General features: G+C 40.4%; 1 protein-coding gene and 1 pseudogene across 5 annotated transcripts in view; both read right to left on the bottom strand.

Annotated features, from left to right (window-relative positions):
- Positions 1 to 393: 393 nt before the first annotated feature.
- LOC122086780 lies at positions 394 to 1,332 on the bottom strand (annotated as a pseudogene).
- Positions 948 to 24,800, bottom strand: part of LOC122087149 (cytochrome c oxidase assembly factor 6) — a 25,481-nt gene continuing 1,628 nt past the window's right edge. For 2 of the 5 annotated variants that reach the window (XR_006142676.1, XM_042656168.1), the window contains exon 4: positions 948 to 1,444. Coding sequence is in view for 4 of the 5 variants with exons in the window: in XM_042656168.1 (XP_042512102.1) it covers positions 1,437 to 1,444 (8 nt within the window). In the remaining variant the exon portion in view is untranslated. Of the gene's footprint in view, positions 1,445 to 7,277; positions 7,548 to 7,618; positions 7,669 to 7,792; positions 8,548 to 24,800 lie in introns of those variants that run through there. The other 3 variants (XM_042656167.1, XM_042656166.1, XM_042656164.1) reach the window with 3 other exon arrangements.

Raw genomic sequence — 24,800 nt, 5'->3', positions numbered from 1 at the left:
GGGGGGGGGGGCGGAAGAGAGAAATATAATTGGTTAAGAGGTGAAAACAAAGGGTAATTTGATCATTTTTAAACGGCAGAGGAGAAAGAGAGGTAAGAGTTTATTTTTTCGAGAGAATAAGATATGAAATTTATGAGTAGGGGAGTTTGAATAAATAAGAGGTACGTTCAAGGGAGTGAGAAATTTTCCCTAATTGAAACAAGTGAGATTTAAAAAGATGTGTTCCGGCTTTTTGCTGGTTTTAAGAGAGAGGAGGAGAACCAGGCTGCTTCACGGTTAAGATAAGTTATTATTGCCAAAGAAGAATCCATCCATGTCAGCCTACAGGCCTCACTTTGGCATCCCATGGACCTCATCCCTTACTAGCATTGAAGAAATTGATCATCAATAACATTAAGGTTTCTCATCTTCATCCAATGTGAGCTTAACCTTGCAAGCTTCTTCCTTCAACAATTCCTGTAAGCTCGTCAGGTTATATACTTCCAGCAGAATTGCCCAACCTCAATGGGCATTGCAAGGTCACTCCCACCAAGACCAGTGACCAATTTAGTCTCATTCACCACCACGGTGAACTAGTGTAATGCCGCCTTCACCTCTTCTCTATCAAGAGACCACCACCATGTCACTTGACCAGGTTGCTCTAGTTCAACCTCATCAGCACCGTTGATGGTAAGACCTGTGTCTAGGTGGTTGCCGAGCACTGAAAGGCGTATAACCAGTGAGAACAGCTTGATCAGAGGTACACTTTGATGTGGATACAGTTTGACCGGATTTTAAAGCTGGCCAATTTTGGTAATGACGAAGGCGACAGTGGAACCTGTGCCAAGGACCATGACGCTCCTAATGTATTCAATTTTATCTGCAGAGAGCTTCTTGGGGTCGACTTGGGTGAGAGGAGGAGAGGGGGAAAGGAAATAAGGCAAACAAAATATTAAACACAAAAGAACTTGTGCAATCCCCTAAAATCCCAATTAAACTAAAAATCAGACAATATACACATTCTAATTCCTCCAGCATCCAAATTTAATTAGAAGCTGAAATAAATTCTAATAAGATGATAAAATGACTGACTGATAGCTCTCTGCAAGTAAATTACACTTGCTCAGAGAACACACAAAACTTCAGAAGCATCTCAATAAACCCTGCATAATTTACCAAATAATTTCCATTTTTTAATGTAAGTGTAATTTTTTTTTATAGTGGATGTTAGCAGCATCATACAAACTACAAAGGATTACAGCAACCGGTGGTAACAGCAAGTCCATAAATTCCCAGGTTTGAAGGAATTAGCACTCCAATTGCAAAAGTTCCATTCTGATATTCCACCACCATGTTCCAACTGGGCGGAGATGCTCACACTTTCTTGAAACAATCAGTATAATTCTTCCTTCACTTCCAAATCCCATTTCTTGCTCTTATTTTGCCAGAAAACAGAATCAAATCCCTGCATTTTTTGTTGTTGCAATCATCATCAATCACAATTTCACGTCAGCTTCATCTAGTCGCAAGTAAAAGGAAGGGCAGGGAAGAGAAGGGTAGTGAAATTGGTTTATAACAAGAAAAAGGGAACTTTCGTAATTATGATCTATAACCTACTCAAAACTCTTAACATAGTTGCTAATTGTTCTTTTCAGATGTAATCTTTATTTTCCTTTTTAGATCCACGCAATTTGGTTGCAAAATAAAGTGAAATTTAATAATCAGCTTTGGAATGTTTTGGAGTTAGTAATGATTAGAAAAGTTCCCATTTTAGTTTTGTATTAACATAATTTTTTTCAACCAAATCTGGGGTAAGGCTGTGTACATTATGACCCTCCCCATACCCCATAGTAGTGGCGGGAGCCTCATGCACTGGGTACCCTTTTTTTATCATTTTTCCAGACAAACACAGCCTTCATATAATTAATTCTAGTGGTCTTCCTCTCAACCTTCTGAATAAAAAAATATCTCGATTAATAGAATGTGTAAGCTTTTGGAAACAAATCACAAGCCACACTTTATACAACAACAAACTCGGCCTTTTCTCTAACTTAATGCGGTTGGCTACATAGATCCGTGCAAAACAAAAGGAAATTCAAAGTGAGAGTAAATAGCACAACACTAGCAAGCCAAAAGTCTCGGCTAAATGAAATTCAAAGTGAGAGTAAATAGCACAACACCAGCAAGCCAAAAGTCTCGGCTAAATGGAGTCGGCTAAACGGATCCTTGCCCTCAAAATAGTTCTATCTGAGGCCATACTTGGGACAAACCCTAGACTATGCATGTCATTCATCACTTCTCCTATGTCAGTTTAGGCCAGCCCCTAGCACAGGCCACACTTTTATCTATGTGGTAATTTGGTTGAAAATTAAAAAAATCAACTCCTTGACATATCAAAAATCAATAGCCAAAAGATTTAAAGTATACATGAAACCATATAACCACTTCATCACTCCTCGCACATCTACACTTATTCCATACCAGAACTTTGTAAAAGTCTGGACTTCATTGACCAATGCTATCAAACACATTCTTCTCAGTTTCATTTCTTTTCTTTATTTTCTTCCCCTCCATATGACCAACCTTCTGGACAATCCAATGCCACAAATTCTTATTTTTTCATCAGCGTAATGATTGGTAATTTGGCCATAATTCTTTGGGATTCTATGCCTTTGTGGCTAAAAACTGAAGCTCACTGACTTGAGAGATTCATAATGAGGTTTAAATCCACCTAGAGATTAGGGTACAGGAAACCAACAAAACCATAATCACAGACTAATAGAATATTCCAGAATTCAAGAGAGTTTGAAGAAAACAAAATCCAGAAGTCAGATGTGATTCAACTCCTGGTCGAAGACTAGTTTTATATGGGAGAATAGCACTCCAGAGATTAATCAAGGGACGGATTCTGAGATCAATGAGTTTCCTACAGCTGATAGGAACCTCAAAACAGGGTTGTAGGTGCAGAACAAGAGAAGTAATGTATCTCAGCCAACAGAATTAAGAAGGTAGAAATCTGGTCAAAGGATTTATCAAATAAGAGGACACTTATCAAAATCTCAGCCAAACCCAATGGAGCAATGGAGAGATATTGAAGACTGTTACTTGAGCAAGAAATGTTGGGGGGTAGGTAGGAATAGGATGAACCCTAGGTTTGGAATTACACACCACATAGCAAGATCACAAATAAACCATAAAACAGAATTTAATTCAATGGTAGGGTCAAAGCCAACTTATTCTGATGAAGGTGAAATTCTGACCAAGGTTCACAAATCAATAGACTAGAACCAAAACCCAAAATACTTAAGGGTTCTAATGGTTGGATTGAAATCACAAATCAAAGAATCAAATCTAGAATTTAAAATTGGGCAGATTTGGGGATTTTTATATCTCCAAATCAGAGGTTCTGCTCCTCTTAAAATCCAGGTCAATGGCCTCTTTAGCATTTGAATGCCCCAAATGATCTCCTTAATCCGAAGGTCAAATTCTTCACTGGGTGGATTCTTGGTTTTGCTAGAAAAGTCTCTAAAAAGAGCATCCGCAGGTGTATAACAGTGGATATTCTAATATAAAACAAGCATTCACAAAACTACTATAAATACCAGTTGAGTATTTAAGATTAGATCACTCAAACCAGAGATTTACTTACAGGATAGCAATGCCAATTGACAAAAAAAGTTAACAACTTAAGTGCAGGAAAACAGAGTATAGGAAGAAAGGAAAGTAACCAATGGCTTTCTACTACACACCCATGCCATCCCAAGGATTTCCCATTCTTTACTAAGTCTCACAGCAGCTCCATTGGGCAGACAACAAAATTCTGTATTGTTTAATTCATGGGGAACCTTGACTCATACAAGCCTTTAAATAAAAGCAATTAAAACTCAGTTTCCTACAGAAAAACAGTTGTACAACTAATATGAATAGGAATTAAAAGGCCTAAAGAGGACTCTCCAATATGGGGTCCTTTTACAACTTTGTTGTTCCCAAGTTGACACTGAGGAGGGGGGTGAATTAGGGTCAATAAAAATTCTCCCTAATTTTTCTCACACTACATCCCAAACTCCACTTTCTGTCCCCCTACTTTCTGGCATAGTCGACTCTCACTAATGGCACTAATAAATCACAATGCTTCCCAAAGCTGATATAATCAATGCTTCCAAGAGCTGACATGCACACACACACAGAGATCACTGCTGGTATTCACAAACTCTCACATACACTGACTGTCATAATCCTTGCATTGTCCTCACTTCTAGCATCGGCTATAGACCAAAAAAAAATACACATACACTTCGTATGCACCTCCACCTTGCAACCACCAAGTGGCCAGGTTTAATGGAGTGTGGACAGCCACCCGACAGGCTTCCATAGCACTTCTAAAAATCACAGGTAGATAGACAATCACGTCCACAACACAAGATATACGTGCTTTGCCAAGTTGCCTACCTGCATGGAGTAATGCCCAAATTTAGGCTTAGCATCTACTCACTACTAGTCTTCAACTGCAATATACAGTTTAGGTCCTACACCTGCTTCAACCCCTGATATTCAAAGGTAAAGGTGATTAACCCTAGTGGTGTTTCAGTCAATGCAACGACTCATGACACTTGGCCTGCTTCAACCAATGCTATGGCAATGGCAATGGTGTTACCCACAATTGTCACAGTCAATAATGTGATGTGAGGATGTATCAACACCTATTTGTCCAGTTATCAACTGAACACCCAACAATACAAATAATGGGCTTATAATATTGCCCCCCAATATCAGGCACATAGCTATTACAAATCCCCCCAAAACATGCACAACTATGACTCAGGCATTTTCTCATACACTTTGCGTACAGTCATTTACAAAAAGCTCCAATCAACATCGAGCAAGGCTCTAAATCTCGAGTTTCGACCAAAGAATTTAGATCCAAATTTCTGAAACCTGGTATTGTTTCTAGGCTATTGCTAGAAATTTAGGTTGAGATTTCCGAGACGATGAACCATGAATCAAAGTCATCTTCATCACCAAAACCCTTTTTTCACCAAGAAGTAGGGTTTTGTGAGCTTGAATTGCCTCATTCTATTGAATCCCTCCAATAGCAGCATCAATGGAGTCCCTTAAGTACTTTGAATGTGTTCCAACCAACTTAAACATCATACACTATCAATACATCAAAGACTTTGCACTTCAGCACCATTCTCCACCTCTTCTCCCAAAGATTTCTTTTTGAGAGCACACCACCAAAACCTTCACTTGAATGCTTGGATTCATCATGAATGGAGCTGCTGTGAGACTTAGTAAAGAGTGGGAAATCTTTGGAATGGTATGTGTGTGTGGTGGAAAGCCAGTGGTTACATTCCTCCGCTCCTATACTCTGTTTTCCTGCAAGGAAGTTACTGTTTTATCTTTTTTGTCAATTAGCATTGTTATCGTGTGAGCAAGGTTCCAGGTTTCGGGTGTTGACCATGTTTCAACCCTCGCCGAAACAAAATCTTCACATGTTTCAACCAAATCTGGTATTTTTCTAGGCCAAAATTGAAACCTATGTTTCGAGGCCCAAAAAATTGTTTATTTAACCCCCCCCTTGTGCTGCCTATTTTTACCAATTTACACCTATTCCATGAATTCACCAAAAAAAAAAAAAACCATAATGGTACTTATGGTTTGGACCCAAGTTTGCTAGTGCACGCTGAATGTTGTTGACTATTGTACACTAGCCCTATTATAAACACTGACTACGTATAATTTAGCTACTAGAAATGTAAATACGCAATTAAAACAACGAAAACATACATTATGTTAGGGAAATACAAGTATACAACACAATGATTGTTTAATGCTTATGTTTAACACTAAGAGGATTAAACATACACTAGGTTTTAACACTTGGTTTCATCTCGGAACCTATCGAAACCGAGACGTCTCAATTGAAACTTGAAGCTTCGACCAAAGTAAAAACCATGCCTATTGAGTAAATCTCTAGTCTAAGTGATTCAATCTTAAATACTCAACCAATATTCATGGTAGTTCTGCTAGTGCTTGTTTTAGATAAGAATATCCACTATTAGACACCTACGGATGCCCTGTTTTAGAGTTTTTTCTTGCAGAACCAAGACTCCACCCTATGAAGAATCTATCCTTTAGATTAAAGAGATCGTTTAGGGTATTCAAGTGCATGTGCTTCCCTAAAAAGGCCCTCGAGCTGGATATTAAGAGGATCAGAACTACCATGAATATTGTTTATTTAACCCCCCCTTGTGCTGCCTATTTTTCCCAATTTACACCTATTCTATGAATTCACCAAAAAAAAAAAAAAAACCAAAATGGTACTTATGGTTTGGACCCAAGTTTGCTAGTGTACGCTGAATGTTGTTGACTATTGTACACTAGCCCTATTATAAACACTGACTACGTATAATTTAGCTACTAGAAATGTAAATACGCAATTAAAACAACGAAAACATACATTATGTTAGGGAAATACAAGTATACAACACAATGATTGTTTAATGCTTATGTTTAACACTAAGAGGATGAAACATACACTAGGTTTCATCTTGGAACCTATCGAAACCGAGACGTCTCAATTGAAACTTGAAGTTTCGACCAAAGTTAAAACCATGCCCATTGAGTAAATCTCTAGTCTAAGTGATTCAATCTTAAATACTCAACCAATATTCATGGTAGTTCTGCTAGTGCTTGTTTTAGATAAGAATATCCACTATTAGACACCTACGGATGCCCTATTTTAGATTTTTTTCTTGCAGAACCGAGACTCCACCCTGTGAAGAATCTAGCCTTTAGATTAAAGAGATCTTTTAGGGTATTCAAGTGCATGTGCTTCCCTAAAAAGGCACTAGACCTGGATTTTAAGAGGATCAGAACCTCTAATCTGGAGATATAAAAAAATTCCAAATATTTCCAATGTTAAATTTCAGATTTGGTTCTTTGACTTGTGACTTCAATCCAACCGATAGAACCCTTCAATATTTTGGGTTTTGAGTAGTTTAATGATTTATAAACCATGATCAGAATTTGACATCATAAGAAAAAGGTTGACCTTTGACTTTATTATTGACTTAAATTATGTTTTAGGGTTTACTTGTGATCTTATTATGGGATGTGTAATTTTGAACCTAGGGTTCATCCTACCTGTCCCCCACCAGGTTGTTTCCCCCTAATCCTTTATTTATAAAAAGTGCTTACAGATCAATCATACTCCAAATATAAAAGCTAAAGATATAGTTGATGTAGACAAGGAATTAAGAAAACAAAACAAAACAGAAAAAACTCTGCCCACCATATGCTAAGAAGAGTTTTATTAAAACTCTAGTAAAATAACAATAAGATAAAGTCCTCTTAGTTGGAATTCTCAAGTTCAATTCCAATCAATACATGTAACCATCTAAAGCAAGAATAAAACAAATAAACTGCCACAAAGTATCCCACAATGGGGAGGACCATTCCTGGTTCAATTCTGAACCAGAAACTGGCTGAGCTAACTCGGGGCTGCTGACTTAAGTCACTGACTTGACCATGATTCTTCTACCTCCTTGGTACTTCTTTAAGTAGCTCTGATCAGCATCATATCAGCTAGTGATTTGATGGATAGCTAGTTCTCTTTCAACTAGTAGGCAACAAAAGTACTACTATTTCCAAATTAGAGGTGCTCATCCAGTTCAATATTCTCAAAATCTATTTGCAATAAATAAAACATGGATTAACAAAGAATAACCATTTCTACCACCGACTTTAGAACCTGCAGTCGTGATGGTAGTTCAAGCCCTTCAATAAAAAAAAAAAAATTAATAGACACTATTAAAATATGAACGAAATCTAATCCCTGAAGTTTCACAATTTCAAGAAAGATATGAAACAGCTACTCCATCTAATGCAATAACCAGTCCATAACCAGAACTGGAATAGTCTAGCAGAAATTTCAAAATCACCAGAACAGAGGAAATATAAAACTAAAGACTAAAGAGGAAATAATATAACTTTAACTGGACTGATCAGAAAAGACTGATAACCAAGTTGAGTCCTCTCATAAAATGTTAGAATTAAGTATGTAAAATATCTCTGCAAATACAACAACAACAAACAACAACTTAGCCTTTTCCCTACCGAATGGGGTCAGCTACATGGATCTGTCAAAAAAAAGAAAAGCATAACAGAAAGAAGAGGGAAAAGGGGAATAGAAAAAGTGAAGAAGTAAAACAGGGCAATGAAACACCACTGGGCCATCCCATCTAAACGCAATCGGCAACATGGATCTTTGCCCTCCAACAGCCCTGTTTGATGTTAAACTACTTTCAAGACTTAGCTTTTGCATCTCTTTCCTTACTAACTCATCAATGGTCATTTTAGGCCTGCACCTAACTCCTTTTGTCCTTCCCACTCACTTCTCCGTACTGAAGCATCCCAAGGCTTCCTTTAAACATGTCCATACCACCGTAAGCGGCATTCTTGAAGCTTGTCCTGAATCGGGGGCCACTGTCAACTCAGCTCTAACCCTGTTATTCATCACTCTATCTCTCCTAGTTTTGCCGCACATCCATCTCAACATCCACATCTCTGCAAATAGAGTTCTAAAAAAAGCTACATAGACAACTCCAAGTGCCACTGATGCTAATCAGCACGAATGTAATTAAAAAAAAAAACCAAGGAGGATGAACTGACTTAGTCAATAATGACTCAGTACCAACTCAGTTTTGAAGACCTGAGCTAACTCAGCTTGCGGTTCTGGTTTACACAGTTATGGTTCAGAAATGAACCAGCAGTAGTTCCTGATCGTGGACACTCTTTTTAATAGTTTACTTGTTTTATTTTGATTTAAATAGTATCTTGTATTAGTGGTAATAGAATCCAAACTTATTAGAACCCTATCTTATCTTCTTTTATTAGAATTTTAGGTCAATTAAAACTCTCTTTTTTTAAGGTTGAAGGGTAAGGAGAGCCTTTTTTGTTGTTGCACAGTAGTTGGGAGAGTTTTCTGCTTTTGTTTGTTTATTTTAATTCCTCATAGAGGTCAACTATGATTCTCTCTCATCTCTTTCTATAAATAAGGGATCAAGGGGATAGCTCTTGCTTTCATGAGTTCTATGGTGATGCAGATCTGCTAATTGCCATCGTGAATTAGCAGCCCTGTTGTGTTGGGTGGTCATGGTGTCTGGGCGATCCTAGGCATTGGAGGGGAGAATATATCAAGGCAACATCAACAAGGCGTGACACCTTGACATCTATGAGTGATTCAACAAGCTGATTGGCGGTGATTCCAACCCAGGCCACTGATGGTGATTCCTCTGGTCGCATCTCCCTTTTCTCTTACCTTCTTCTTTGTCTCTTGTCGCTGAAATACAGGTCATAAAATCTCACAATTTTGTACTACTTTAATTCTGACCTCTTGAATACTATAAATATTCTTTTCTGCTGGTTAAATAATTATATTCCCCAAATATCAGCAAGATCTAGCCATCAGTGTTCACTGATCTTGAATTCCTTGTTAAAGTGAAACTCTCCATATCTCCCAATCTGTCCAACGGATTGGTTGGGATTTTGAGAGGTTATTGACCAAACTTTGAGCTCCATCTGAATGGTACTTATTTAGTTTATTGATTTCTCCTACTGCTGTTCCTGTGTTCTGGGATGCTGAATTGCTGACCTAACTTTCTGAAAAAGTCATATTTAGTTTCCGTTTTCAGTTTAATTCTACTGAGATTTCTGATATTTTGTAGTAATGTGATTGCTGCATAGTTGTCAAGGCGGCACAGAGACCAGGCGTCCAGACGGTTATAATACCCCTGGGCGTGTGAACGACTAATGTTTGCATGCTTTTTTTTTTTTCAAGGAGAGATGGAAAAATTATTTTTATACAGCTTACTAAATGAAGGCACTTCGAGTAAAAGTGTCCTAGGAGGTTGCACTACCCATTAAGATACCACATGATATATATGAAAATTTTAGGGTGCCTGAAGTAAAAGAAGCTTTAAGGAGAATGAAAGAAGGCACGATACTTGATCTCGATGGGGGGGGGTCCCAATAGAAGTGTGGAAGGACTTAGGATTATGTAGTTTATTTTGATGAACCAAGATATTTAACAAGATTATGAGCACAAGGAAAATGCCAATAAATGGAGGAGAAGCATTGTGATTCCGATTTATAAAAATAAAAGGTGATATTCAAAGTTGTAATAACTATAAGGGCAAAAAACTAATGAATCATATTGAAGTTATGGGAGAGAGTATTGAAACTTGCCTGCGACAAGAAACTACTACTAATATAGAAAACCAATTTGGTTCTATGCCAAGAAGACCCACGATGGAAGCTATTTACTTACTAGGAGACTCATGGAAAAATTTAAATATTGCAAGAAAGATCTCCATATGGTCTTTATTGACCTAGAAAAAGCTTATGACAAAATCCTTTGAGTGTTAATTTGGAAAAAACCAATTTAGTACTAGAGAAGAGCTATGTTTCAAGTAAATATGTAGACATAGTTAAAGATACATATAATGGTGTGGTGACTAGTATAAGAACAGTGAAGGGTCAAGGTAATGAATTCCCCATTACAATTGGGCTACATCATATGTTTGCACTTATCATAGATGATCTTACCAAAGACATTCAAGATCGAGTCCTTTGGTGTATGCTTTTTGCTGATGATATTATTTTGGTGGATGAAACAAAAGCAGAGCTTGATGCCAAGTTGGAACTATGGAGATCAACCTTGGAATCAAAAGATTTAAAGATAAGTACAACAAAATGGAGTATATGGTCACAGTGTGTAACTTTAGTTACACCAGGATAGATATTGAGGTGATGAAAATTGATGATGAGATGGAAATTGCTAAAGTGATTATTTTAGGTATCTGGACTCAATCATAAATAAAGGAGAAAAAGAGGATGATGCTATACAAAAAATTAAAATAGGATGGATGAAGTGGAGAGGTGCGTCCAAAATGTTGTGTGATTGACGTACTCCTTTAAAACATAAGGAAAAATTTATATGACAGGCTATGATGTATGTTGCAAAATTTAGGGCAGTTAAGAAACATAATATTGATGACCTCAACGTAGCCGAGATGATGATGTGGAGATGGATGTGCGGTAAAACTAGGAAGGATAAAGTAGGGAATGATCAAATTAGAGATGATTTGGAAGTAGCTCCGATACATGATAAGCAGCGAGAAAATCATTTGAGGTGGCATGGCCATGTACGATGGATGCCTTTAGACACTCCAGCATGGAGGAGTAAAAATTTGATTCAAATTGAATGAGATAAAAGAACTAAGGGCAAGCCTAAGATAACTCTAGGAGAAGTTGTGAGGAAAGACATGTATAGCTTAGGCCTTGTATCATGTATGACTTTGAATAGAGCTAATAAGAAGGTAAGATCCATGTACCAGACCCCATTTTGTTGAGATAATAAGGCTGATTGTCGTAATTATATAACTTTGATGGTTTTTCTAATGTTTTAATTGGATTGTGTAAATTGTCCATATAAATTGTAATGTATGGAATCACGGATGTAAATCAAATAAAATTGATACCCTATCCAATATGTCGATTGGATTGTATACCTAATTTAGGTACATTGACATACACCTTATATCATATATATATACATATATATATGTCCCCCATCCTCCCGCCTTGACCGCTCTGCTCCCAACTCATCAAAGCTTTTGTTGCCCCCTCCCCTCAATGAACCCTTGAGTCATTTGGAATGTCCGGGGTCTCAACTCCGCGGTCAAACATGTTAACATTTGCTCCCACCTCAAATCATCCCATGCTGATTTCTGTTACCTCGAAACAAGAGTTCTTGAAACTAATGCCCCCCGCATCGCTTCCATCATTGCTCCATCTTGGCCCTATCTCTCTAATTATTCCCACAGCCCCAACACTCATCACTCTATTACTGATCCTAATCGCGCTAACCGTTTCTTCTTCTCTATAATTTACGCCTTTAACCGTTCCCTTGATAGGTTTCCCCTTGGGAGGATCTCCGTTCCATTGCTCCCCAGTTGGCTCTCTTCCCTGGACATTGGGTGGTGACTTCAATGTGGTCAGATTTGGTCACGAAAAGCAAGGTGGGTCCCCTCAGACTCCTCCTCTATTGAAGCTTTCAATGATTGCTTGGATATCGTTTGCATGAATGATCTGAGATGGAGTGAAACTTAGTTGACATAACAGAAAAAGTGGTGTTGACAGGGTTGCCTTCAAGCGTGATAGAGTTTTGGTCAACAAAGCTTGCTTAGCCTCTTTTCCCTCCTCCAATGGCCTCCTTTGACCTCCCTTGCATTTTCAATTACAGCCCCATCTCCCTCCTTGTTTAACCCTACGTCTCCTTTGGCCCCAAGCCCTTTAAGTTCTTTGATATGTGGTCCCATCACCAAGACTTTCTCCCGAATGTTAGAGTTGCTTGGGAGAAGCTTGTGCAAGCCTTTTCCTCCCCCTTTATTGCCTCTGCCAGAAAGCTTAGAAATGTAAAACGTGCTCTAAAGAGTTAGAACTCTACTTCATTTGGTAACATCACATCTCAGGTCTGTTTGCAGATACAAGTTGGCAGCCATCCAGCCTAGGTTGCAATTGGACATCCATAACCATCTCCTTGCTGAAGAAGAAAAAGAGGCCTCCCAAGAGCTCACCTCCTTGATTGCCCAAGAAGAGAGTTCTCTTAATCAAATGGTGGTTGGAGCTTGGAAACCCCAACACTGCTTACTTCCACATCTAAAAAGGCCAGAACAAATGTCAACTACCATAGATGGTTCCTCTCTCCACATTCCTAAATATATCAAGTCAAAAGTTGTTGCCTACTTCACTGAGATTTCCAACCCCCCCCTCCTTCTTCAGCTCTTTGGGCCCCATCCCCTAGGGGTTGCTCAACAAATTCATCCGGAGTCACCTTTTGGCCTCCCTTCAATCCATCCCTTATGATGATGAGATCTTGACTGTCATCCACTCCCACAAGGCCAACAAATTCCTCAATCCTAAAGGCTTCAAGTATGGGCTTCTTCTCTTCTTGTTAGGATATCATCAACAGAGATCACATTAAGGCCATCAAGAGCTTCTTTTTTCACCCCAACCAAATCCAAGGGGTAAATCATGCCTTTCTTTGCCTTATCCCCAAGAAAAGGAGCTTCTACCATGTCTGACTTTAGACACATCTCCCTTTGCAACCTCTTGTAAGAGTCTATAGCCGAAGTTACTCCTTGTGATGGGGACATCCATGTGTACCAGTGACGTCGACGCAAGACCCATCCACGTCTACATTCATTATGGCTGGAGGATGATCTCATGGCAGGAAACGAGAGGAGAATAAGAAGGAAAGAAGAAGGAAGGAAGAAGAAGGAAGAAGGGAGGAATCGTCCAGCCCATAGTTGTCACAGCGTCAAATCGATCTAAGACGTGGAGGGGTGGCTAATCGATTTGGCGATGAATCGCCCATTATGGCGTTGCCATGGCGGTCAAATCGCCCATGTGTCATTTTTTATTTTCCCTATTTTCTAAAGTTATTTAGTATGCTCCTTTTTTATTTTTCCTATTTTCAAAATTTATTTAGCATGCTACAAGTCTACAATATATACCCTATAACATATAAAACCAACATTAAGCAACATCAAATCATCAAAAATCAACATAGCCCTATCAAAATCACCCTGCATTTTACAAAAAATCGACTGCCTAGTGAATTAGGCGTGACCTGGTGTCCATGGCGGTGCCATGGCGACCGCCATTTGTGAGTCACGTAAATCGTAGCACTGCTATGAACTTCTTTTTCCGTCAGGACACCAAATAACTGCCTTGGCGAAGCCATGACAACTATGGTCTAGCTTTCCTAGCGCTGTTCGATTCCCTCTCTCCTTCCAATCGGCCAAGATTGTGTGGGCCCCATCTGATTTGTTATTTTACTAGTTTTTATTCCTAATATCTTACTTATTTAGGTCTTTGAGTTGAGTAGGAAACTAAATAATTTTTCCTATTGGTTTTTAGGAAACTTCTTCATTTATGAGATTATGTTCCTAGATTGGTCTTTTCTTTTCTGGGTAATTATCTTATTATTTATGTAAGGCCATTGGCCACACCTTTTTCTTTAATGAGAATATTGAAAGAAAAGCCAGAGAGCAACATCTCCCTCTCTCACGATTCTCCCTCTCTCTCTCTCTCTCTCTCTCTCTCTCTCTCTCGTCTTTTCCCTTTCTCGTCTCCATCCCTTCACGTCTCTCATTCTCTCTATTGTCTCTCTAACGTCTCACCTATCACTCCCTTATCCAAGCTGCTGAAGAATGCCAAGCTTCCCTCATGCATTGTCCAAGCAATTGGAGACTACCATGCCTCACACTTCATCTCCTTCAACAGCCGACGTGGAACTGCACTTCATCTTGGAGGACCTGATTTTCTCCTCTTCTCCTCAGAATTGAACAGCAGGTACGGTAAGTTTGTTCCCTTCCCCATCCCCACTTCACCCCTTTTACCCCCCCATCACTATATTGCTGAAATCTGGACTGCTCCCATCGTTTTCAGGCCTAGCCTCTTTTTTTTAATTATTATGGAATCCCTGTTGGTTTTTCTTCATTAGTTGATTGATTCAAGGAGATGCATGTTGCTTACTCTTTGTGTCTTGCATTGATTATGTGCTTAAACTATCATATGCTGCAATGTTCCCTTCCCCATGTTCCCCACTTGAGATATAGGTAGTTTATATGCTTTTCTTCCTAGGCTAGTGTTGTTTTTTGCTACTCTGTTTATCAGTTATTTAATTATTGCATGCTAATTAATGTATTGTGCAAATCTCCGTTAACCCCAGTCCCAATCTAAGCCCTAGTGAGTCTACCATTGTCCACGTGGGTAATACTTGTAGGAAGCCTAGTTGTCTAGGTATCCTCCTACATCAACTCTCCCTGACTTGGAGGAATTCACCTCCGGTGAATTATAGCTCATGTAGTACTAAAGCAGATCTGGGTTTAGTTGCTAGACTTCTTGCACTGTGATCCAAGCGTTGTCAACCTCGGGGCGTCCACGCCATTTGACCAAGAATTCTTGAGAGCCTCTTTTGTGTGTGGATTCAATTCTCTCATCAAGGATTTCCTCAATTTCTTCAGTTCTCCTCGCGACCTTAGGTATAGGTGGTAAGGAGGTGGGGGGAAGTGGTTGTGTTGGTTCAATAGTTTCATCAAGGGTGAAAGGGAAGTCCTCAAGGTATCAGGATAAAAGGGGGTTATAGTAAAGGCACCATAGTATGGGACAAGATTTTCCATATTGAAAATGTTGCTGATTTCCATACTAGCTGACAGATCAAGGACATAAGCATTGGTACCAATCCTTTTAAGGACCTTAAAAGGACCTATGCTACGAGCATGCAGTTTGCTCGCTTTTCCCCTAACAAAACGCAGCAACTTGATTCTAACCATCACCATATCTCCCTCTTGAAATTCTTGTAGCCTTTTATGCACATCCGCCTTTGACTTGTATTGATCGTTGCTCAGTGCTATTTGTCTTCTTATACCTGCATGCAAATCATGTATGTGTTGAGCAGAAGACTCGGCTGACAGGGAGGTCCTAGAATTGAACACAACTGGGATAAGGTCTATGGGTGCCCGGGGCTGGTATCCTGAACAAATCTCAAAGGGTGACAGACCAGTGGTATGGTTCTTAGAGCTATTATATGCAAACTCGGCTTGGCTGAGGACTCGATCCCAACTGGTAAGGTGTTCTCCTGTGAGGCAATGTAACAAATTTCTCAAGCTCCTATTGACAACCTCAATCTAGCCATCAATCTGAGGGTGGAAGGAGGAGGAGAAACAGAGCTTAGTACCCATCATCCGCTATAGTCCTCCAAAAATGACTGGTGAACTTAACATTCCTATCGGACACTGTGGTTAGGGGTAACCCATGGTACTTGACAACCTCATTAAAGAAAAGTTTGGCTACTATGGATGCATCAGAGGTCTTAGAGCATGGAATGAAGTAGGCCATCTTCGAGAAGCGATCTACAACCACATAGACAGAATCATGGCCTCTCGAAGTTTTTGCCAGACCAAATACAATTGTACAAAGTCTATGCTAAGGTCTTGCCAAGGGGATGGGGAATGGGTAGGGGAGTATACAGTCCCGTGTTTTGCTTTTGTTATTTGGCAATTTGGCGTGTCCTACACTGACTCACAACTCTAGCAACATCCCTCTTTAGTCCTGGCCAAAAGAATCGGTCCTCAACGAGGGTGATGGTCTTATCTCGACCGAAATGGCCAGCAACTCCCCCAGTATGCAATTCCCAGATCGGAAAATCTCGGAGTGAGACCCTGGGAATGCACAACTTGCTTCCTTTAAAAAGGAAGCCCTCCCTAAGTAGGTAGTCCGAACGACTGACAGGGTTACCTCCACTCAAAGAAGTGAACAACTCACTAAAATCAGGACAGGTGAGGTACTAGTCCTTGATTAGCTCGAATCCTACAACCTCTACACTTATGGTCATGAGCAGCACACTAGCCCGACTCCTAGCATTTTTGCAACTAAGGAACATGTTCACTCGGCTTAGTGCATCTACAGCAGTATTCTCGACACCAGGTCTATGTTTGAGTACAAAAGTATACTCTTGGAGAAACTCGACCCACTTAGCATGTCTCTGGTTTAGTTTCTTTTGGGCATTCAAGTATCTCAAAGCCTGATGGTCAGAGAATAGCACGAATTCTTGCGGTAAAAGGTAATGTTGCCAATAGTGCAGTGATTGGACAACCGCATAGAATTCTTTGTCGTATGTGGAATATCGTTGCCTAGCTTCATTAAGCTTCTCACTAAAGTAAGCAACAGGATGTCCTTCTTCCCCTAGGACACCACCTATTCCAATACCAGATGCATCACAATTTATTTCGAAGACCTTAGAAAAGTCTGGGAGGCGCAGGATAGGGGCCATTGTCATTAACTTTTTAATTCCATTAAAGGCCTTCGTAGCACTCTTAGTCCATTGAAACTCCTTTTTCATGCAATTCGTGATGGGACAAATAATGGAACTAAACTGGTAAATGAACCTCCAATAGAATGTGGCTAAACCATGAAAATTTTGCAATTCATGGACAATAGTCGGTTCAGGCCACTTTACAATCGCTCACTTTCTCAGGGTCAACAGATACTCCTTGGGCTAACACGACAAATCCTAAGAAGATGACTTGATCACTCATGAAAGCGCATTTCTTGAGGTTGACATAGAGTTTTTCTTGTAATAGCACATGAAAAACCTTCTGTAAGTGATCCAAATGGGAAGACGGGGTCTTACTATAGATGAGGATGTCATCAAAGTAGACCACCAAGAACTTACCAATGAATGGTTGAAGCATTTGATTCATTATCCTCATGAAGGTGCTAGGTGCATTTGGCAAACCAAAAGGCATGACTAACCATTCGAAAAGGCTATCCTTCATTTTGAAAGCTGTCTTCCACTCATCTCCAGGCTTAACCCGAATTTGGTGGTACCCGCTCTTGAGATTAATCTTAAAAAAATCGATGAGTTGGCCATCATATCCAACATATCATCAAGCCTAAGGATAGGGAACCTATACTTGACAGTGATCTTATTGATGGCCCTACTATCAACACACATCCGCCAAGTGCCATCTTTCTTTGGCGTAAACAAGGCAGGTACCACACACGGGTTAAGGCTTTCCCTAAAGAATCCCTTTTGTAGCAATTCATCCACTTGCTGTTTGAGTTCGGCGTGCTCTTTGGGATTCATTCAGTAGTGGGGTAAGTTTGGGAGAGAGGATCCTGGAACTAGGTTAATGGCGTGCTGGATGTCAATGAATTTTCTTGACATAACGGTATTACTCTGTACGATAGTTAGAGCATAAATAACCCCTGACTCTTGACACTCTCCCTCAAATTGTTGTTGGTTTAAAATGCTGTGTTTTAGTGGGGGTATGTTTGGAGGTACTTCCCTTGTGTTTTGGAACCCTTACTTCCCTAGGGGCACTAGGGGTCAGTCTAATCTTCTTCCCTTTGAATTCAAAGACAGGTGTTGGATTTTCCATAATTGGTGACATCCCGATCATATAACCAGGGTCTACCTAGGATGATGTGGCAACATCCATCTCGAGGACATCACACCACACTTGATCCTCATATCCTGCAATGTGTGGGGGAACTAGACAACTCAGATTAATGGGAATGGTGGACTAATCTACCCAAGCAACCTTGTAAGGTTTTGGGTGGGGCTCGAGTTTGAGGCCTATTTGAGCAACAGCGCCCTTGGCAACCACATTCACGCAACTCCCGCTGTCTATGGCGACATGGCAGTTCTTGCCCTGATGACATGTGTAAGTGATAAAGATATTAGTTCGCTGCCAATCGTCGCTACTCTTAGGTTGTGACACCATGCACCGCACAATATCGAGCTTGAGGTCGCCAACCTCTTCAGCATCCTCATCAGATATGGTCTCATCTGGCCTATGGTCCTCATACTCATTGTCCTAAAAGCCATCTTAGTCACCTTCTTCAGGAGTTTGCTCCCCCACATAAAGATTTTTGTTGGGGCATTCCCTAGAGAAGTGGCCATACCCTCGACACTCGAAGCATTATTGTTGACCACTTCCCTTGGGTGCTTTTCTTAAAATTCCTTTTCCCCTATTGTCAAATTGACGTTGTGGTGCAGCATGGGGTTTTGGGAATCCAGTTGAACCTTGGAGAAGTTTCCTAAAGTGGGGCTCCATAGCTTGAAAACTCTTCTTCTGAGAATAAGTTCTCACGGAGGATTCCACTTCAAGGGCTACCCGAAAGGCCTGTGGAACATCTCACACCAAGTGGGGTGCCATGCGTGACTAGATTTCAGAGTTGAGCCCAGTAAGGAACCTGGAGAGTGTCTGCTCAACATCCTCATGAATACGGCTTCTAATTTTCAGTTCATTGAACTTGCACATGTATTCAGTCACAGTCAACTTTCCTTACCTCAGGGTATTCATGTCATTCAACAGTTATAGCCTATAGGTGATAGGCAAGAATTCCCTCTTGAGCCTCTCCTGTAGTTCTACCCATGTTGTGATTGGCTCAAGTCCTAGGTGGTCTCTTGGTACTCTAGGTCTGTCCAGAAGTCTTGGGTAGCTCCGATAAGCTTGAATTTAGAAAATCTAAAGCGGACTTCCTCGGGCATATTATAGAACTCAAAGTACCGATCCATTTGCTTAATCCAGTTTAAAAGGATCCTAGCATCGATCTGACCATCATAGGTAGGGGCATCTACTTTAATCATTCTCCTGACATCATAGCCCTTGTCATAATGCTCAAAACCCTCATCATCTCCATATTGGGTATGGTGTCTTGGACCATGTTGTCCTCGACCCCTACCCCAACCTCTACCACGCCCTATGCCTAGAAAGTTATCCCCTATCCGGTCATAACCATCAATGTGGTTGTCATAGTTCTCTATCTCAGGGCTAGGGGCTCTTGTTCTAGGTCTAGTGCCTAAGGTATTGTGGCGTTGCCGTCCGTCTGACTTTGGGGCATTTGTCTCAAGGGCAGCAAGCCTAATGGTAACGGTCTGGAGATAAGCAGCATGTGCTTCCCTATCAGCCACCAGTGCTTCCCGCTCAGCCCTATTGGCAGCTAATTCGGTTTGGAGGTCTATTAGGAATTCTTCATTCCTTTGAAGAGCCCTCACCCATTGCTCTGGCTNCCAATGAATGGTTGAAGCATTTGATTCATTATCCTCATGAAGGTGCTAGGTGCATTTGGCAAACCAAAAGGCATGACTAACCATTCGAAAAGGCTATCCTTCATTTTGAGCGGTCTTCCACTCATCTCCAAGCTTAACCCGAATTTGGTGGTACCAGCTCTTGAGATTAATCTTAAAAAAATCGATGAGTTGGCCATCATATCCAACATATCATCAAGCCTAAGGATAGGGAACCTATACTTGACAGTGATCTTATTGATGGCCCTACTATCAACACAAATCCGCCAGGTGCCATCTTTCTTTAGCGTGAGCAAGGCAGGTACCACACACGGGTTAAGGCTTTCCCTAATGAATCCCTTTTGTAGCAATTCATCCACTTGCTGTTTGAGTTCGGCGTGCTCTTTGGGATTCATTCGGTAGTGGGGTAAGTTTGGGAGAGAGGATCCTCGAACTAGGTCAATGGCGTGCTGGATGTCAATGAATTTTCTTGAGATAACGGTATTACTCTGTACGATAGTTAGAGCATAAATAACCCTTGACTCTTGACACTCTCCCTCAAATTGTTGTTGGTTTAAACTGTTGTGTTTTAGTGGGGGTATGTTTGGAGGTACTTCCCTTGTGTTTTGGAACCCTTACTTCCCTAGGGGCACTAGGGGTCAGTCTAATCTTCTTCCCTTTGAATAAAAAGACAGGTGTTGGATTTCCCATAATTGGTAACATCCCGATCATATAACCAGGGTCTACCTAGGATGATGTGGGCAACATCCATCTCTAGGACATCACACCACACTTGATCCTCATATCCTGCAATGTGTGGGGGAACTAGACAACTCAGATTAATGGGAATGGTGGACTGATCTACCCAAGCAACCTTGTAAGGTTTCGGGTGGGGCTTGAGTTTGAGGCCTGTTCGAGCAACAGCGCCCTTGGCAACCACATTCATGCAACTCCCGCTGTCTATGGTGACATGGCAGTTCTTGCCCTGATGACATGTGTAAGTGATAAAGATATTAGTTCTCTTAAAATTCCTTTTCCCCTATTGTCAAATTGACGTTGTGGTGCAGCATGGGGTTTTGGGAATCCAGTTGAACCTTGGAGGGGTTTCCTAAAGTGGGGCTCCATAGCTTGAAAACTCTTCTTCTGAGAATAAGTTCTCATGGAGGATTCCACTTCAAGGGCTACCTGAAAGGCCTGTGGAACATCTCGCACCAAGTGGGGTGCCATGCGCGACTAGATTTCAGAGTTGAGCCCAGTAAGGAACCTGAAGAGTGTCTGCTCAACATCCTCACGAATACGGCTTCTAATTTTCAGTTCATTGAACTTGCACATGTATTCGGTCACAGTCAACTTTCCTTGCCTCAGGGTATTCATGTCATTCAACAGTTATAGCCTATAGGTGATAAGCAAGAATTCCCTCTTGAGCCTCTCCTGTAGTTCTACCCATGTTGTGATTGGCTCAAGTCCTAGGTGGTCTCTTGGTACTCTAGGTCTGTCCAGAAGTCTTGGGTAGCTCCGATAAGCTTGAATTTAGAAAATCTGAAGCGGACTTCCTCGGGCATACTATAGAACTCAAAGTACCGATCCATTTGCTTAATCCAGTTTAAAAGGATCCTATCATCGATCTGACCATTATAGGTAGGGGCATCTACTTTAATCATTCTCCTGACATCATAGCCGTTGTCATAATGCTCAAAACCATCATCATCTCCATATTGGGTATGGTGTCTTGGACCATGTTGTCCTCGACCCCTACCCCAACCTCTACCACGCCCTATGCCTAGAAAGTTATCCCTTATCCGGTCATAACCATCAGTGTGATTGTCATAGTTCTCTATCTCAGGGCTAGGGGCTCTTGTTCTAGGTCTATGCCTAAGGTATTGTGGCGTTGCCGTCCGTCTGACTTTGGGGCATTTGTCTCAAGGGCAGCAAGCCTAATGGTAACGGTCTGGAGATAAGCAGCATGTGCTTCCCTATCAGCCACCAGTGCTTCCCGTTCAGCCCTATTGGCAGCTAATTCGGTTTGGAGGTCTATTAGGAATTCTTCGTTCCTTTGAAGAGCCCTCACCCATTGCTCTGGCTGAATGGTGGTAGTAGGGGGTCAGACATGTCTTGGTATGCTCTACCACTATTGGTGGACATAAAGGAAGTAGGCAGCCAAGGTATGGTTGCCACCAACGCCTCAAGGCCTACTCAGAATCTCCAATTGAGACAGGTAGTTGGCTCTCTCAATCTTGATGTTAGAGACTTCCCTCTCAAGAATGTGCCTCTGGTGGGAATAGCATCCAATGCTATTTGGTCCTGCCAAGCTAAGGAGGAAAAGGGTGTCTTCTAACCTAAGGTAACACTCTCTCAGTTCAGACTCAACTACGGACAGGTTGTGACAGAGATTAGACCTCAACAGACAAGACATATAAACAGAAAACAGCAGCACCCAATCATGTTAAAATCAATCAATAACCACGCTCTGATACCAAGATGATGTAGGAGGATACCTAGACAACTAGGCTTCTTACAAGTATTACCCACGTGGACAATGGTAGACTCACTAGGGCTTAGATTGGGATTGGGGTTAACGGAGATCAGCACAATACATTAATTAGCATGCAAGAATTAAATGACTGATAAACAGAGTAGCAGCAAACAATACTAGCCTAGGAAGAAAAGCATATAAACTACCTATATCTCAAGTGGGGAACATGGCAGCATATGATAGTTTAAGCACATAATCAATGCAAGACACAAAAAGTAAGCAACATGCATCTCCTTGAATCAATCAACTAATGAAAAGAAACCAGCAGGGATTACATAATAATTAAAAAAAAGAGGCCAGGCCTAAAAATGATGGGAGCAGTCCAGATTTCAGCAATATAGTGATTGGGGGGGTAAAAGGGGTGAAGTGGGAATGGGGAAGGGAACAAACTTACCTTACCTGCTGTTCAGTTCTGAGGAGAAGAGGAGAAAATCAGGTCCTCTAAGATGAAGAAGTGCAGTTCCACGTCGGCTGTTGAAGGAGATGAAGTGTGAGGCATGGCAGCCTTCAATTGCTTGGACGATGCATGAGGGAAGCGTGGCATTCTTTAGCAGCTTGGATAAGGGAGTGATAGGTGAGACGTTAGATAGACAATAGAGAGAATGAGAGACGTGAAGGGAGGGAGATGAGATAGGCAAAAGACGAGAAAGAGAGAGAGAGACGAGATAGAGAGGGAGAATTGTGAGAGAGGGAGAAGTTGCTCACTGGCTTTTCTTTCAATATTTTCATTAAAGAAAAAGGTGTGGCCAATGGCCTTACATAAATAATAAGATAATTATCAAAAAAAGAAAAGACTAATCTAGGGACATAATCTCATAAATAAAGAAGTTTCCTAAAAACCAATAGGAAAAATTATTTAGTTTCCTACTCAACTCAAAGACCTAAATAAGTAAGAAACTAGGAAATAAAAACTACTAAAATAACAAATCAGATGGGGCCCACACAATCTTGGTCGATTGGAAAGAGGGAGGGAATCGACCAGCTTTGGGAAGGCTGGACGATTCCTCCCTTCTTCTTCTCCTCTAGTTTCCTTCCATGAGATCATCCTCCAGCCATAATGAATGTAGACGTGGTTGGGTCTTGCGTCGGCGTCGCTGGTACACGTGGATGTCCCCATCACCTTGGTAAATGTTAATTAGTCTGTTTTCATTGCCGAAAGAAGCATTGCCGATAATATCATTTTGTATCATGAGATTATAAGAGGTATTGAACATGGTCATGTCACCTTTAACAACTTTCTCATAGCTTATCATGTATCAGAACTACTCACAAATCATCTCTAACATGATCATGCCTTACTTTATCCTTCCGAGTTTTACCACTCACCCATCTCAACATCTTCATCTCCGTTACACTGAGTGTATCTACATGATGCTTCTTAACTTCCCAACATTTCGCATCATACTCATAGCTGGTTGTATGACTATCCTATAATTTTTTCCTTTAAGTTTTAAAGGCATAGGTAGATCACACAACACTCCGGGCGTACCTTCTTTATTTATGATTAGTCCATTACAATCATAGTTGCTAAGGCGCCAAAGCGACCCAAGGCAGTGGAAGGGTGCCTAAGTGCTTAAGTGACAAGGCACCCGCCAAGGCGCTAAAGTGTTATTATTTATTTTCCCTTTTTCTAACATTATTTAGTATGCTACATATACCTAATATCATCAAAAATCAACATCAAACCACATCAAGTAATAAAAAATCATCATTAAGCCATTTCAAGTTGTCAAAAATCAACATCAAGTCATAAAAAATCAACATTTAGTCATTTAGATAAATGTTCTTGTTCTCCAATAAGTTTGACTAGTCAAATGATTTTATTTTTATATGAGACTTTTTGCATTAGGTTGAGCATACCGGCTGTCCAACAAGTCTAAGATTATTCAAATCTGGGTGGTAATGACAAAGTTATGTTCTGGTCAAACTTATTTAAAGTGCACTAAATTTATGAAATTTTCAGAAATGAAAAAAAAAAAAAAACTCTGCATTTGAAATTTGAAAATCACCCCAACAATAAAAAAAAATCTAGCTTTTGTTCTTGGACTGGAGGGTTGACTTTTTATCCTTTGGGTATTTTATTTTAACTATTTTTATTGGATTTAAATAGGGGGTATTTGATTATTTATGAATAATATCTTAAGTAACATTTTACTTAAATGACATTAACATAAATAAGTGTTGCCCCTTGCAGTAAAGCACCAGTGCATTCGGGTGATAGTCACCCAGACCCCAACTAGGCCTCCTGGACTCCTAGTCATCGCCTAGGCAATGCCTTGACAACTATGATTACAATAGTAAACTCAAAAATATTAAGTACATGGCCCATATCAACCCATTCAACAATCAAAATTAAACATATTAGTCCATTCTTAGTTTGATGGCCTAGTTTGTTGCTGACCTTTTTGTTTATTTTAACTGCATCATACTCTCAAAATCAAGTTGGATTAAAATGTTAAAAAGGATACCAATTTTACGTAGTATATCATATCTTCTAGACCTTCACATATTTTTATCACGAACTAGTCAAAACTCAATTTTCATCAAAAGAGATGGGGGAGATGGGGGGAGCGGGAGTTGGAATAGCAGCCTTTGCAAGAATTGAGGTTTTGCTTCTTCTTCTTCTTCTTCTTTTTTTTT

Source organism: Macadamia integrifolia, chromosome 8, assembly GCF_013358625.1.
Source record: "Macadamia integrifolia cultivar HAES 741 chromosome 8, SCU_Mint_v3, whole genome shotgun sequence".
In the NCBI taxonomy this organism is placed as follows: domain Eukaryota; kingdom Viridiplantae; phylum Streptophyta; class Magnoliopsida; order Proteales; family Proteaceae; genus Macadamia; species Macadamia integrifolia.
This window is presented reverse-complemented; position numbering and strand designations above follow the sequence as displayed.